At 42.3% G+C, this 15,304-nt stretch overlaps 1 protein-coding gene across 1 annotated transcript in view; it reads left to right on the top strand.

The window, feature by feature from the left end:
• The window catches only part of MAP7D2 (MAP7 domain containing 2), a 102,931-nt gene that overhangs the window by 60,758 nt on the left and 26,869 nt on the right, over positions 1–15,304 (top strand). The window contains exons 4-7 of the mRNA XM_059385301.1: positions 1,488–1,599; positions 2,426–2,524; positions 4,657–4,767; positions 12,415–12,545. Of these exons, the coding sequence (XP_059241284.1) occupies positions 1,488–1,599; positions 2,426–2,524; positions 4,657–4,767; positions 12,415–12,545 (453 nt within the window). The remainder of the gene's footprint in view (positions 1–1,487; positions 1,600–2,425; positions 2,525–4,656; positions 4,768–12,414; positions 12,546–15,304) is intronic.

Below are 15,304 nucleotides of genomic sequence, written 5' to 3' on the forward strand. Positions count from 1 at the left end.
AGGCAGAGAGGCAGGCAGAGAGAGGAGGAAGCAGGCTCCCCGCTGAGCAGAGAGCCCAATGCGGGGCTCGATCCCAGGACCCCGGGATCATGACCTGAGCCAAAGGCAGAGGCTTTAACCCACTGAGCCACCCAGGTGCCCCCCTTTCTGTGTTTCTTATAAGTGAAATAAAGGAGCAGTTCCCTGATTCTTAAGTTGTGAATCAACTTAATCAAATTAATTTTGCTTACTTTTTATTCACGCCATGAGAAAATATTTATCTTTTTGTTTTGGAGTTGGGCTAGGATGACCCCATTTCCTAGAGCACCTCGGGGCTGGGTTTTATGAAGTTTGGCAAAAGGGCATCATCATGTACCTGTTTACCTTGCTTCAGACCTTGTCCAGTAGAGGCAGGGAGAGGATTTGGTATTTGCAGTGTCATTGGGGTGGTGGGGAATGCAAAATTAGAACAGCTTCACTCCATTGCCAAGGAAGTATTTGCCAGCATTCAGACCTAACTTTATGAAAACAACAATTTGATTAACACAGGAGAGTGCTTTTAATAAATGCTCTGGTAAGGGAGAAGCCTGGTTTTTGCTCTTTTCTCCTCTGGCTGAAAACTGTTTAGTTCTTCCTCCCCTCCCCTTGAGAATGGATAGATCCTTTATTTTATGGCCAGGCAGTTCTCTACTCTTGTCTCTTAAATCTTGAAATATGTTGCATTTTTCCCAGAATACTATGCAGCAAGAAAATGTTACAATGTAGAAAAAATGGATTCCCCTTTAAGAAGTTCTAAGATGGGGTGCCTGGGTGGCTCAGTGGGTTAAAGCCTCTGCCTTTGGCTCAGGTCATGATCCCAGGGTCCTGGGATCGAGCCCCGCATCGGGCTCTCTGCTCAGCGGGGAGCCTGCTTCCCTCTCTCTCTCTGCCTGCCTCTCCGTCTACTTGTGATTTCTCTCTGTCAAATAAATAAATAAAATCTTTAAAAAAAAAAATCCTTTAAAAAAAAAAAGAAAAAAAAGTTCTAAGATGAAAATGAGGCCTGGTAAAATAGATCTCAAAGCCATTTATTACCCCCAAAATTTGTGCTTAGGGCTATATAAATTCAAGTTATAGTTTAATTTAAATTTTTTCAAATCTCAAAGGCTTCATGCCTTTCTACTAGAGAGAATGCCCTTGGTTCCAGAGCACAATTCCAGTTCTAGTCAATGAAGCAAAATGGTACTTGAGACAGGCCTGAAGGAGTTAATGCTTGTCTGGCATTATTCTTAAACAAATCAAGGCCTGGCTGCTGCAGCAGCCTATTCCCTGGGGCTGGGAGCCAGCACTAGCTTCATTGTTTACTCTCCACCCACTAAGATCTCGCTAGTGTGGTGGAGAGCACGTGGGCCTGGGTTTTGGATGCGGAGCCCTGAGAGCCTCATTTGGTGACTCAGCCTGAGCCCTGAAGCACGGCAGCACAGCGGGGCTGGGTGGTTATGTGGCTCTCCCTTGCGTGAACTGGGCAGGAGCGGCTGGAGGCGATGATGCGCCGGTCCCTGGAGCGCACGCAGCAACTGGAGCTAAAGAAGAAATGCTCGTGGGGAGCTTCACTGGCCAACGGGCCTGGAGGTCGTGATGGTGAGTATAGGGCTGTCCCTGCATTGCAGGGCCCATGTGGGAGATCATGGGCACAGGCTGGCGTCTGTTAGATCTGGGCCAGGCTTTGTAGTCATCTGCAGGCACCTTTTTCAGATGTGATGCCGAGCTTCCTGTGTATGCATTTCTCATGAAGGGAGTCTGTGCTTGCTTTTTGCTAGCAAATAGCAGTTAATACAGTAACTGGGCTTTAAGGAAAAGCAAAAGAAAAGGGAAGGGAATGAATGCAGAGCCTGGTTAACCAGATATACCTGGCAAGCCTAGTATTAGTCTGATTTCAGGGAAGGTCAAATGGCAGTAGACTAAGGTCACTGCTGTACTGCGGCCTGGAAAGGCTAAGTAGCGGTTACCCTCCCAAAGGGGCTAGCGGTTTTCCCTCCTCATTATTCATTTTTGTTGCTCTTTCAATTTTGTTTCAAGGTGACTTGTTTATTTCATTTTCCAGATCATACTCATCTTTAAATTTTCAAGTGTTTAATGTGCAGACTGCTACTAGTCTCTGGGTGGCCTTTCTCTTATGTCAATGTCTTCTTTTCTGTGATCTTATCATTCTGTTACACAGGAGTTGTATACTTAGCTTTCTGAGAACAGATGGGTTCTGTCTGTAGTACAGTTGTTTGACTTTGCTGTATTGTGCTTTTAACCTTTTGTCAATGAATATACTTTATTATTTTTTTCTTTTTGCTTTTTGGGAAGTCTGTAACCCATTTCAGTTACTTTTTCTAATTTCCTAATTAGAAACTAAAGTCAACCAGAAATTGGGACTTTTTTCTTTTACCTCTCTTTGCTCTGATTTTTTGCTGTGTAGGTGAATCAGAAAATACCCCACCCCCTCCTCTAGGTTTAGCAGCCAGCACCCTCCCTCCGGACCCAGGGACCACTGTCACCGCTGCCGAGTCCTCCAACGGTATATCTGAGCTTCACCGTGCCATGGCGTTTTGTGACGACTGTTCTAATCATTCGCCTCCATCACTGTGTCTGTCTCAAACGCTTTTACAATTGATTTCTTAGACTGACCTCTTAGAACTTTTTTTCTAGAAATGTGAATGATGTGCCCATATTTCTTTGTTCCTCTGTCATCATGGAGCTGTGCATGCCTTACCCCTTAGTGCCCTGGAGACATTTCATCTTTAACTCACTACCTTTTGCCTTGAAAATTTTGTCAGTGTTTAACTTTTGTGCATTTAGATCTTTAACACTCTCATTAATTATTGGTTTTAGGCATTATGTAGTAGGGTGTTTGACTCACTTCTGATTACCAAAACCTGTACTCTTACAGAGTTCTGGGTCTTAATGTGCTGGATTCCCAGAAGAGGTGTTTGAGACAGAGTGGTAGGGAGTTTATCAGTACTAACACTGGGAATCCAAACAAGGAGATATGTTTGCTTTGTTTTTTATTTCGTCTCTCTAATGGGCTCTTTGTTTTTGGATTCAGGCCTGGGAAATTCTTAGGGTCTAGAACAAGAACAGAATTAGTAAAACTTTTCTCTCAGTTAATAAAGACTTTAAAAAATTCAATTTATCTTTGGCTGGCAAAGAAAAAACAAGATGTAAAAGGGATGTTACCAGCAGTACAGGTCAAATTATAGCTGTAGGAATAAATACTTTTGGTTTCCAGCATTCCTTTGACAAAGAAAAATCCTTACTGGTGTTGCTGAGTAGCAGAGAATTTGCACCATGGACCAGATTGAATTTAGTGTGGCATTGGTCTTCTCCTAAAAGAGAGGGGCAGTAGGTAGAGTTGATAATCACCCCTTGGGAATCCACCTAGGGCTTAGGGCCAGGCTGAGGCAACCAAGTACTTGACTTGGGCATACAGTTTAAGGGAACACCTTATCAAGATGAAATAATATTTGGATAAATCAAAATTAATGCAGAACAATCCATGATGAACAAAATACCAAATTTCTAAAGACAAGTACCATACTGAGCCAGCCATTTTGGAGCATGAGACAAAAGGGTAGAATGTGTACCCCTTTACTCATAGTTTCACATAATTTCTACTGATTTTTTTTTTCATTAAATTAGTTGAAAAAATGCTGAAAAATTAAGTAGATATGTTAAAACTTACATTGTTTTAAATTTAAATGTTTTATTTAGACCAAAATAGAATTTATTATAATTTCACTTCAGCTTAAGAGAATTGAAACTTATTTAAGATTGCCACTTGGTCAGGACATATTGTAAAACACAGCAAATTTCTCATTCAGAAACAAGATGAGAGGGATAGATTTTGAGTATTATTAGTGATGAGTTTGCTTCCTTTAAAGCCAAGGGTGTACATCTTTCCTTTTGCTTCCGGCTCTGATATGGCTCGACAGGGCATTATCAGCACCTCTTCATTCGTTATAATGGTTTGATTTAGAAACCAGTCTAAAACAATGGCTGGAAGTAAAGAATACCAAACACAGGACCACATGTTAAAATCCTAACCAATAGTAGTCGCAGCATTAGAAAAAGGGCTATTGTAATCCCATTTCTTGAGAGGAGAAAGAGGCAACTGTTAAAGGTTGTTCTGCCTTTTTCTTTTTTTTTAAAAAAAGAGGTTGTTCTGCTTTAAATACAGCTATATGCATTAAATACAGTAATATGCATTCCATATTACTTCTCCACCCTAAGCCTGTAGATAATCTTCAGAGAAAGTCTGCTTTCAGCTCATACAGTCTCAGACCATAGAACATTTTCCAGTGGTGATTTGTCTCTGGCTCCGGATTGGTTTTGTTTTTGTGTAGTCTGAATATGCTTGAAAGTCCCTGGACACAGGAAATGATTTGCCAGTGGGATTAGCATGGCTTTAGTTGAACAGTTGAGTGAGGTTGAATATTTGAAATTGAAGAGAAGATCTTGCTTCACACTGGTGGCTGCGGTGGCCTGGGCATTTCCAGATCGGCTAAGGGCATCACAGGGTGATGGAAGCCAGACGCTGTGCCACAGGAGTATAGGAGGCGTGTGGATGAGGACAGGAAGAACACTTTGGGATATGTGTTTCTCAGTCTACAGTGGTGTGAATACCAATATCTTTAATGCATTTCTCTGCAGCATGTGACAAACTTTCAACATCAACCATGAATTTGCCAAAGCAGACGGAGCCTCCCATGAGTAAGCGCCTGTCTTCATCCACCGTGGCAATATCCTATTCCCCAGACCGAGGCAAGTGAACATGTAGACCTGGTCTCTGTGGTTTTCTTCTTTCTGGTGTGAGCATCTTAACTTCAGTCTTCGTGAGAGCCCCTCTTGAGCCTTCTGCAAATGCCTCCATTATTGGCATTCAGCCTTGTGGTCTGAATGTGGGAGCTCCCAGGGCCTCACTTAACTGGACTTTGGCAAGTGGCATCGGCTCTGCCAGTTTGTTGCTGAGTAGGTACAGGAAGTAATGATATTCTTTGTTTAGCAAGAAACAGCAGAAGTGATCATGCAGAGATAGGTGGAAAACTTAGATGATGAAAAAAAAAAATGGGACTCTGCTATGATCTGAGGTTTGTAGGCCTGCCCATTTCTGTTTTGAAAACTGAAGTTCAGAGCTAATACGAAGCCTTTAAAATAAGGTGAAAAGGATGGGTGGCCTGTTCCAGCACTCATTTTGAGGTGGAGGATGATATGTATAGGACATGTGCCGGTTCCAGAATAGATTTAAATCTACTCGTGTTCTGATGGAGGCTCAGATGAGTTACTAAAAGTATGAATTTATACCTTTCAGAGAATGTGGGTTAAGGAAGAGAGGGAAACTCTCCATGCATTAAATGTGTATTTTAAAACAACACTGGAGAAGTGTCAGCTGCCAGTGAACTATTTAACAGGTCAGGCATTACCAAGGGGCAAGCAGGAGAGTGTTTGTGACTTTGAAAAGGCCAGAGTGCCTTTCTGGTTGTTTCTCACTGGCACTGACCTTGGCCTGTCATTTATGTCAGAGACCCCGTGTCAGTGTTGCTCATCTCTGATGCAGTTCATGGTTGAACTGAATGCAAGAAACCTTGAATTAATTGAGAGCTAAATGAGAAAACATCTACTTGCTTTTAATTCTATATGGCTTTTCCATAGTGAGTACATTCCTTATGTTTTCATTAATTCACATGGTTATAAATTGAAGTTAAATTTATATTTGCATTGATTACTACATAAAGATACCAGTATGTTATTACATATTGTTGACAACTGAATTATCTGCTTATGGATTATAAATTGAGAAATTTTAATTCCCAAACAATTTACTGGCTAATGGGTACCCAAGAAATTCAAAGTAATGGAAAAGTTAATCCATTACCATATAATACATTCCAAAACCATCAAAATGACATTTCAGTTGCTGTATTTTAGATTGTGATTACTGCTACTTCCATTAAAGCTGATAATTCGTTGGCTATTTTTGTTTTTCTGGTTCTGATTTAATTTTTGCCCTTATGTACGTGGAAAAAGTATGAACAGATGCATATTTATACATTAACAAAATCATTGTATAATGAAATGTTTTTTAACAGAGGACCCTAAAGTGTTTCATAGGAATAATCTTTTTTCAATGTTAGATCTACTTGGTGAGTAAATGGTTTCTTGAGTCCATATTACATCTTGGGAAATGGGCTAATTCTTGTCAAATGAAACAGATAATATTGTGATACTGTAAGAGCACATTGAATGAATTCTGGCACCCCAAAAGAATTAACGCACTCTCACAAACCCCAAATGACATATCATTTGTTTTATTTTATTATGACAAACTCCAAAGCCATCCCTTGCTAGAATATTTTTATTTTCCACTTTCATTCCGCCACCCAAAAGTTAATTTGCTTCATACACTGTGTTGTTTTAAACATTTTATTTTGTTTTAATTTTGCTTTTTAAAATTTTCATTTGATTCCATCCCCCAGCTCATCGTACAAACCTTAGTCCCATGGAAACCTTTCTTGTTATGCGACTCTTGACACCTACACAGGCTTCTTTAGCCAGAAGCAGAAGTGCACTCATGCTCTCTGAGCAGGCCAGTGACTCAGGTAAAAGAGGCCAAGCTGGTGACGCTGAGGAAAATACCCAATGTGGTGTTGGTTGACGTACAAGTTATTCCTGAATTTTTGTATTTTGTTTCCCATTGGCTGACTTTGTGATAGTCTTCAGTGGTTAATAACATTTTCTACCCACAAGTGTTTTGCTGTTACTATGTTTTTTATTTTTCTTTTCAGTGTCACAGAGGTGAGTAAATTATTTTTGATTGAGGGCATGTGGATTAGGAAAAGGAATCTATTTCATGAGCTGTGAAGGTCAGTAGACTTTCTTAAAGAGATGATTTGGCAAAGTTGCCTATAAACCACAGTCTCTGGGGTCCCATAGCCAGATTTACCACTTACCAGTTCTGAACACTTTGGGTAAACTAATTAACCTCTCTAAGCCTCGGTTTCCTTTTTTAAGATGTATTTATTTGAGAGAGAGAACACAAGTACAAGTGTGTGCTTGCAGGGAGGGCGAGAGGGAGAGAGAGAATCCTGTGCAAACTCCCTGCTGAGTGTAGAACCCAACTTGGTGTTTGATCCCATGACCCTGAGATACATGGCCTGAGCCAAAATCAAGAGTTGGACACTTAACCAACAGAGCCACCCAGGTGCCCCTAAAGCCTCAGTTTCCTTATCTATAAAATTGAAATACTTTAAATTGTCATGAGGATTAAATGAGATAGGATAATGACTGGCACAGTAAGGGCTCAACAGATATGTAGAGTCTTGCTACTCAGGGGGGATCAAATTGTCATGGCAAGATTAATGAGGGCTGACATTCTCTGTTTGCAGATTAGCAACACTGTGTCCATATTAAAGCAGATCTGGTCTTAGTCCCCAAGATAGTGTGTTCACTAGATGACATAAATGACATATAATCCTCTACCTACTTCTGACTAGTTTTCAGAAACAGCCTGCTAGCCTGAGTGGTTGTGGTGTTTCCACGAAGATACACAGATGGCCAATAAACACAGGACAAGATGCTCAACATTGTTAATCATTAGGGAAATGTATATGAAAACCTCAATGAGATAGAACTTCCCACTTACTAGAATGGCTAAAATTCAAGGAAAACGATAAGTGTTGGCAAAGATGTGGAGAAATTATAACCCTCATACGTTGCTGGTGAGAATGTAAAATGATGTACTCACTTTGGAAAACAGCTTGGCAAGTTCCTCAAAAGGTTAAACATGGAGTTACCATGTGACCCAGCAATTGCACTCTTACATATAGAACCAATAAAATTGAAAACCCACAAAAACTTAGTTCTTAGCAGCATTAGCCACAAAGTGGAAACAACCCAAATGTTCTTTAATAGACAAATGGATAAACAAAATGTGGTCTGTCCACAAAGTGGATTATTACTCAGATATGAAGAAGGATGGATTACTGATACATGCTACACAATGAACCTTGAAAACATTAGGCTCAGTGAAAAAAGCCAGAAGAAACAAAATGCCACAAGTTACATGAGTCCATTTATATGACTTGTCCAGAATAGGCAAATTCAGAAAGACAGTAAATTTGTGGTTGCTAGGGACTGGAGGAATGGAGAAAGGGAATGAGTGATTAATTGAGTACAGGGTTTATTTTGGGAGTATTGAAAATGCTCTGGAATTAGACTGTAGTTATGATTGTAGAAATGTGAATTATTGAAAACCACTAAATTGTACAGTTTTTAAGGGATAAATTTTATCATAAATGAATTATCTCTTAACCAAAAAATTCCTGGGAAGTAGGAAGTATCCTTTTGAGAACAAGGAATGTGTTAGGAAGTCCCCAAGATCATTTGCAGGACCACTGATTCTCTAGGAGGACTCCTAACTATGATTTATTACAGTAAAAGGCTACAGAGCAAAATCAGTAAAGGAAAAAAGCCATGGAATGAAGTCTGGGGAAGATCAGGAACAAACCTCCAGAGTCCTCTTCCAGTAGGGCCATACAGAGCACTTTCCCTCAGCAATGAGTTGTCACATGTATGAAGTATTGCCTACCAAGGAAGCTTATTAGAGACTCAGTGCCCAGACTTATTTATTTATTTATAAGGTTTTATTTATTCATTTGACAGACAGAGATCACAAGTAGGCAGAGAGAGAGAAGGGGAAGCAGGCTCCCCGCTGAGTAGAGAGCCCGATGTGGGGCTCAATCCCAGGACCCTGAGACCACGACCTGAGCCAAAGACAGAGGCTTAACCCACTGAGCCACCCAGGTGCCCCAGTGCCCAGACCTTTTACTGGAGGCTGGTCACATTGGTACCCCATGCCAGGTACATATGCAAATTCCAGACTCTCAGAAAGAAAGCAGGTGTTGAGCATAAATCATGTTGTTTATACAAACAACATGTTTATACAAAGCTTAGGCACAGTGAGCCACTCTTACAGTTAGTGGTGGGAGCTCTCCATAAAAACAAGTTCCCTGATGCCAGGGCCAACCTTGTAAGCTGGCCTTTCCAAGGACAGCAGTCACGCCATCTATGTTGTTCTTTTCTTTTCGTTTTAAGGATTTTATTTATTTATTTGAGAGAGAGTGTGCAAAAGCAAACACCAGCAGAGGGAGAGGGAGAGGGAGAAGCAGACTCCCTGCTGAGCGTGGAGTCTGACTTGGGGCTCAGTCCCAGGACTCCGAGATCCATGACCGGAGCCGAAGTTAGACGCTCAACCAACTGAGCCACCCAGGTGCCCCTTCTGTTTTCTTTTCTGCATGGTCCATCCCCTTGGTCTTTGGCATCTTCACAGCAGAATTATCATCAGCAGGGTTTCACATAGCAGGTTGAGGCCAGTCTACAGTATTGACCTCACTTACATTCTTTAGGGTTTCTGGACTTAGCCCGTTAAAACACAGACCATTAGCTGTAAAGATCTGTCTCAGAAAGCCAGGTAGCTTCCTTCATGACTTTGTGTATGGAAATTTTCTTTTCTTTTTTTTTTTTTTTAACCTGGCCCAAGGCATCAGTTCAGCCCAGCACAATCTGGTCAGTAAGATGAAGCTGCCCCCAAGCCTGCCAGGGCTGAGGCAGTGTCACAATAGTCGGAACATACACCCAGGGCGTGATCCCTGAGGACACACATGCCCCCTGGAAACAGTTTCCACTATTCCAAAACCCTGAGCAGGACATATATTGGTCACACAGTACAGGCTAACAGGGCCCCCACTGTGTCTTTCCTCACATGGTTCCTCCCACCACAGAGGTCTCAGTCTGTCCTGAGGAATTTAGTTCAGTCCTTGCTTTCAGAGGGACTGCTTGAGGTGGTCAGTCCCAAACAGTTCCGTCGACAACTTGAGTTCTTTACTTGAGGCGTGCTGATGGCATATGGAGGTGGTCTTTAGAGACTGTGCAGGAACTGGCCTGCCCTGCAGCTCCAAGTCACGTTCTCATCTGTGACCTGGGATCCGCAGTCCATGGGAATCTGAAGTGCTCACAGCACCGGGCACAGGCAGCACAGTTTTTCTTCAGGAAGAGAGCAGAGTTCCCAGGAACAGTTCTGGAAAACAAAGATCCTGAATGTTCTTCCTGTCCCCTGCACCAGTTCAGGTGCTAGGTTTTGTTTTGTTTTTGGTTTTGTTTTCATTATCAGTGTGCCCATTCAGTAATCAAGACTTTACATTTTCTCAATTATCCTCTACTTTTAAAATGACCATTCATAAGGAAAGGCTGAAAGCAAGAAGGACAAGAGCCTTTTTACAAAAAAAAAAAATTAACAAAATCCTGAATTTTCAAGAAAATCTCAGGGTAGGTTTGCATCAGCTGCCATCTTTCTAGTCCCATTCATTTATCCAGTGAACAGCCTAGGAAAAAAGTGATCCCTCTCTGGGGACAGGGGCATTGCCTTCCTGAGGTGTGTGTAGCAGGAGAAAGATAGGGGTAGTAGAGTCAGGCTCCTAGTCCATTGTTACAAACTGCAGCCAACCCTGCAAGTCAGATACCAGACATCTTGTCTGCAGATGTTGAGTCTAATCATCAGGGGTAGGTGAAGGAGTTATACTCCCTGAGAGTACCCTGTCCTAGCTCACAGCTGTGGCAGGAATCACAGGTTAGGGATGTAATTAGACTCTGCATCAGAAATTAAGAGCTGACTAGCAGCTCCATGTCAGATGGTCCCATCAGGGAACGAGCTCTTTCCTGTGAGCATTTTTCTGTGACTCAGACAGTGCAACCAGTATCAATGATCGTTTCATGGGTCACGGCCCCATGGAGGGGTGTTCTGTATCTGTAATATACCCGTTTTTTTTTTGTTTTGTTTTGTTTTTTGTTTTTTTAAAGATTTTCTTTACTCATTTGACAGACAGAGGTCACAAATAGGCAGAGAGGCAGGCAGAGAGAGAGGAAGGGAAGCAGACTCCCCGCTGATCAGAGAGCCAGACGTGGGGCTCGATCCCAGGACCCTGGGATCATGACCTGGGCCGAAGGCAGAGGCTTTAACCCACTGAGCCACCCAGGTGCCCCTACCCGTGTTTATTTTTTAAAACTCCAAATGTATCTCTATCTGGAAATTGCCTCTTTTCATGTCTCCCTTTTTGCAGAGACTCCGTTGTGCAAAAGTCATAGCAAAAAGCATCAGGTATGGAGGGTTCTGGTTCCAGTACTTAAGAGTTTTAAATTCCTGCCAAATCAGTGATGGCACAAAACAAGGAGGTTGTGTCCCACTCCCACTTGGAGGAGAAAACAAAAACCAAAGACATTGCCTGGGGTGTATTTTTCCCCTCACTTTAGCCAGCATGGCCAAAACCAACCAGGGGATCCAACAAGCCAGCTCTTGGAGTTGGATGGGCTCTCTTCAAATACCGTAGGTATTTTACCTCTTGCAACAGATGGCAGCTCAGTTGCTGTTTGATGCGGTGGCTGACTCTATAGCCAGCAGGCACCAGAAGGTCATCCTTCTCCATCCTTTAGCCTTTCTTTTTCAAACACTGCTTTTACCATTTTTCTGTGAAGCAGAGTCATTCTTACAGTTCCTGCTTCTGGCACCAGTTGTATCAAGGGTCCCCAGGACCAGCCCCAGGTTTGGTGATTGGCTGGGAGCACTCAGAAGACTGAGCATACGGTGGCACTCACAGCTGTGACGTGTTAGAGTGGAAGCCTCACGGCACATCCACAGAGGGAATTGGCAGGCAGGTGATGCCCAGAGGACACCAGATGCAAGTTTCCCAGAGTCCTCTCCCAGTGGAGTCGCACAGGACGTGCTTAATTCCTCCTGCAACGCACTGTGATAACACATGTGAAATGTTGCCAACCAGGAAAGCTCGTTAGAGACTCAGTGGCGGGGGTTTATTAAGGGCTGGTCACGCAGGCACCCTCGGCCAGTTACATGCCCAAATTCCAAACCCTGAAGGAACGAGGATAAGTGAAGTGCTACTCGTCAGTTAATGGCAAGAACCCTTCCGATATCTAAGTTCTTAGGGGCTGACCAAGGGTCAGCCTTGTAAGCAGGCTTTTCTAGGACAGTTTTCAGGGCTGCAATATTAACTATCCCCTGCACAAGGGAATTGACTTTCAGAGAGGTTGAGTAGCCTGCCCGAGGTGATCCGGCTATTTGGTGACAGTGTCAGTTCTGTCTGGCTCCAAAGCCCAGACTTTGAACTCCTGAAATGAACTGGACTTTTGAGCATGGCGTATGGCAGTCTTTCCAGATAGTGTCTACTCTGCACATACTAGAAAAAGTATGGTGGTATTTAGAGAATGTGGATTGCCCATGTTATGTTTTAACAGAAATATGTTCTTCCCGATTCCCTTCTCTCTCTACTTTTTCCATCTGTGCTCCCTTGTCTCTTTGGCTATGATATTGTAACTCTCTAGTATCCCATGCCTGTCCTCGTGTAGCTCCTGCTGGCGCTCTTAAATCTTCTTACAAGTCTTCTCCTACTCGGAGTGCTGAGAGGAAGAAGACTCCATCTACATCTGGTGCAGGAGATTCTGGGAAAGGAGCCCCTGCAGGAGCAGAGGCCTCTCCGGTAAGTTTAAACTCTCACCCCTTGTGATGGGTTTATTTGATAGTATGACTACTCCTTGTGCTTGACCGGGGGTCTTTGTTTCCATCAGTCTCCAGAGACTGCCCAGCTGGTGGATTTGGTTTAAAAATTCACTCATCCTTTGAAAATCATTTAACTTTTTGCATCTTCCTAAGTCTGAGTAGATTCCTAAAGACCTTGTCCTTGGGGACAGAAACCAAAAGGAATATTCTTGGTGTCTTCTTTCTGCTTTTAAGGATGCCAGTCTCTTCCCTACAGGCAACTAGAATTAAGGTTCTAAGTCAGACTTCATAACAATGGCCTTTAAACATTTTTGACATCATATAGATACCACCAGTAAAACAAATATTGAATGGGTACTCCCAATTATGTGTATTTATTTAGAAATTATACACAACATGCTACTTTTGTTAGTTATCACTTGCTACATAATAAATCACCCCATACCTTAGCTGCTTAAAACAAATGTTTATTAACACACTGGTTCTTTGGGTCAGAAGTTGAGGATGGCTTAGCTGGGTAGTTCTGGTTCAGGGTCTCTCATGAGGCTGTGGTCAGGATGATGGCCAGAGCTATAGTCATAAGAAAGCATGGCTGGGGCTCTTCCAGAATGGCTCGCTCACATGACTCCTGGCCTCAGTTCCTTATTATGTAGACCTCTCCAGAGCTGCTTGAATGTCCAAATGACTTGGCAGCTAGCATCATCCAGAGTGAGAGATCCAAGGATGGGTGCAAGCAGCAGGGGAAAGCTGCAGCACCTTTTATGCTCTAATATTACATGTTACATACCATCATTCTGCTGTATGTTGTTCCTTAAAAATAGGTCACTAAGACCAACCCACACTCAAAGGGAAGGGGGGAGAATCAAATGATATGTGGGCTTGTTTTAAGACTGCCACACTGCTGTACTATTGGACTTTCATTTTATAACACCGTTTGTATTTTTTTAAGATTTTATTTATTTGACAGAGACACAGTGAGAGAGGGAACACAAACGGGGAGTGGGAGAGGGAGAAGCAGGTTTCCTGCTGAGCAGGAGCCCAATGCGGGGCTTGATCCCAGGACCCTGAGATCATGACCCGATCTAAAGGAAGATGCCCAACAATTGAGCCACCCAGGAGCCCCAACACCATATGTATTTTTAAAATATGTTGTGGCCCTGAGGTTCTTAAATGAGAAGTGAATGTGTCAGACCCCGTTGGGTTTTACTATAGGATCAGTTACTGTGGAAGGGGGCTAAGGTATATGTGTGCATGGGGCAGGGGCAGAGGAAGGTTTGTTGTGGAAAAGTGCAATAGGGAGAGAAGGAAAAGTGCAGTAGGCTCGACGCTTGTGGAGCCCCCACTGCGTGCCGCATACAGAGGCTGGGCCTCCTGCCTCTTGCGGAGGGAGGCCATGGGGATGATGTACAGGGACAGGGGGTCCCTATAGGGCTGCAGTCCCTGTTACCTCACGTACACTGTTAAAGAGTCCACAGCTCACTGTTTTGGTTAACCACATTTACACCCACCTGTAGTTTTTTTGAGTGATTATGTATTTTTGAACTCTTCCCAGTTTTTTTTTTTATTTTTTTTTTTTGTTTTTTTTTTTTTAAATTCCAGTACGGGCATACAGTGTTATATCACTTTCAGGTATACAGTTTAGTGAATGAGCAATTCTGTGCATTACTCCGTTCTCATCACGATGCGTGTACTCTTAGTCCCCTTCACTTCTCAGACCCATCTCCTCCCCTCTCTAGCAACCACCAGTTTGTTCTCTGTAAGAGAGTCTGGTTTTTTTTTTAATCTCTTGCTTTCTTTGTTCATTTATATTTCTTAAATTCCACTTATGAATGAAATCATACAGCATTTGTCTTTCTCTGACTTATTTCACTTAGCATAATAATCTCTAGATCTGTCCATGTTGTTGAATATGGCAAGATTTCATTCTTTTTTATGGCTGATATTCCATTGTATATATATACACCACATTTTGTTTTTGACATTTATGCCACATACTCTTTATTCATTCATTTATCAGTGAACATTTGGGCTGCTTACATAATTTGGCTGTTGTAAATAATCTGCAATAAACATAGGGGTGCATATATCCCTTTGAATTAGTGTTTTCATATCCTTTGGGTAAATACCCAGTAGTGTGATTGCTGGATCATAGGGTAGGTCTATTTTTAACTTCTTGAGGAATCTCCATACTGTTTTCCGCAGGGGATGTACCAGTTTGCATTCCCACCAACAGTGCATGAGGTTTCCTTTTCCTTCACATCCTTGCTGACACTTTTTGTTTCTTGTGTTTTTGATTTTAGCCATTCTGACAGATGTGAGAGGTGATAGCTCATGATAGTTTTGATTTGCATTTCCCTGATGATGAGTGATGTAGTTTCTCTATGTCCAGAATCATAGTATGGTTCTGTTGTTAGTGTTTTGCAAGATAGCAAAGAGTAGGAAATCTTTGCATTTTGAGGCTGAAGTGTTTTGTTTTTAATTTGGATGACTTCAGTATTGACCACCAAATTGATGACCTCACGGTGTTTTCCTGCAAAAGGTTCCCATTGTGGGAAGCACTGTAATTTCATATGGGCCCTTCTGGAAGAAAGCTGTGCATCATTTCTATCTGGGTTTTTTTATTTTTTATTTTTTTAAAGATTTTATTTATTTATTTGAGAGAAAGACAGTGAGAGAGAACATGAGAGGCGAGAAGGTCAGAGGGAGAAGCAGACTCCCCATGGAGCTGGGAGCCCGATG

The sequence above is a fragment of the Mustela nigripes genome, chromosome X, assembly GCF_022355385.1.
Source record: "Mustela nigripes isolate SB6536 chromosome X, MUSNIG.SB6536, whole genome shotgun sequence".
In the NCBI taxonomy this organism is placed as follows: Eukaryota; Metazoa; Chordata; class Mammalia; order Carnivora; family Mustelidae; genus Mustela; species Mustela nigripes.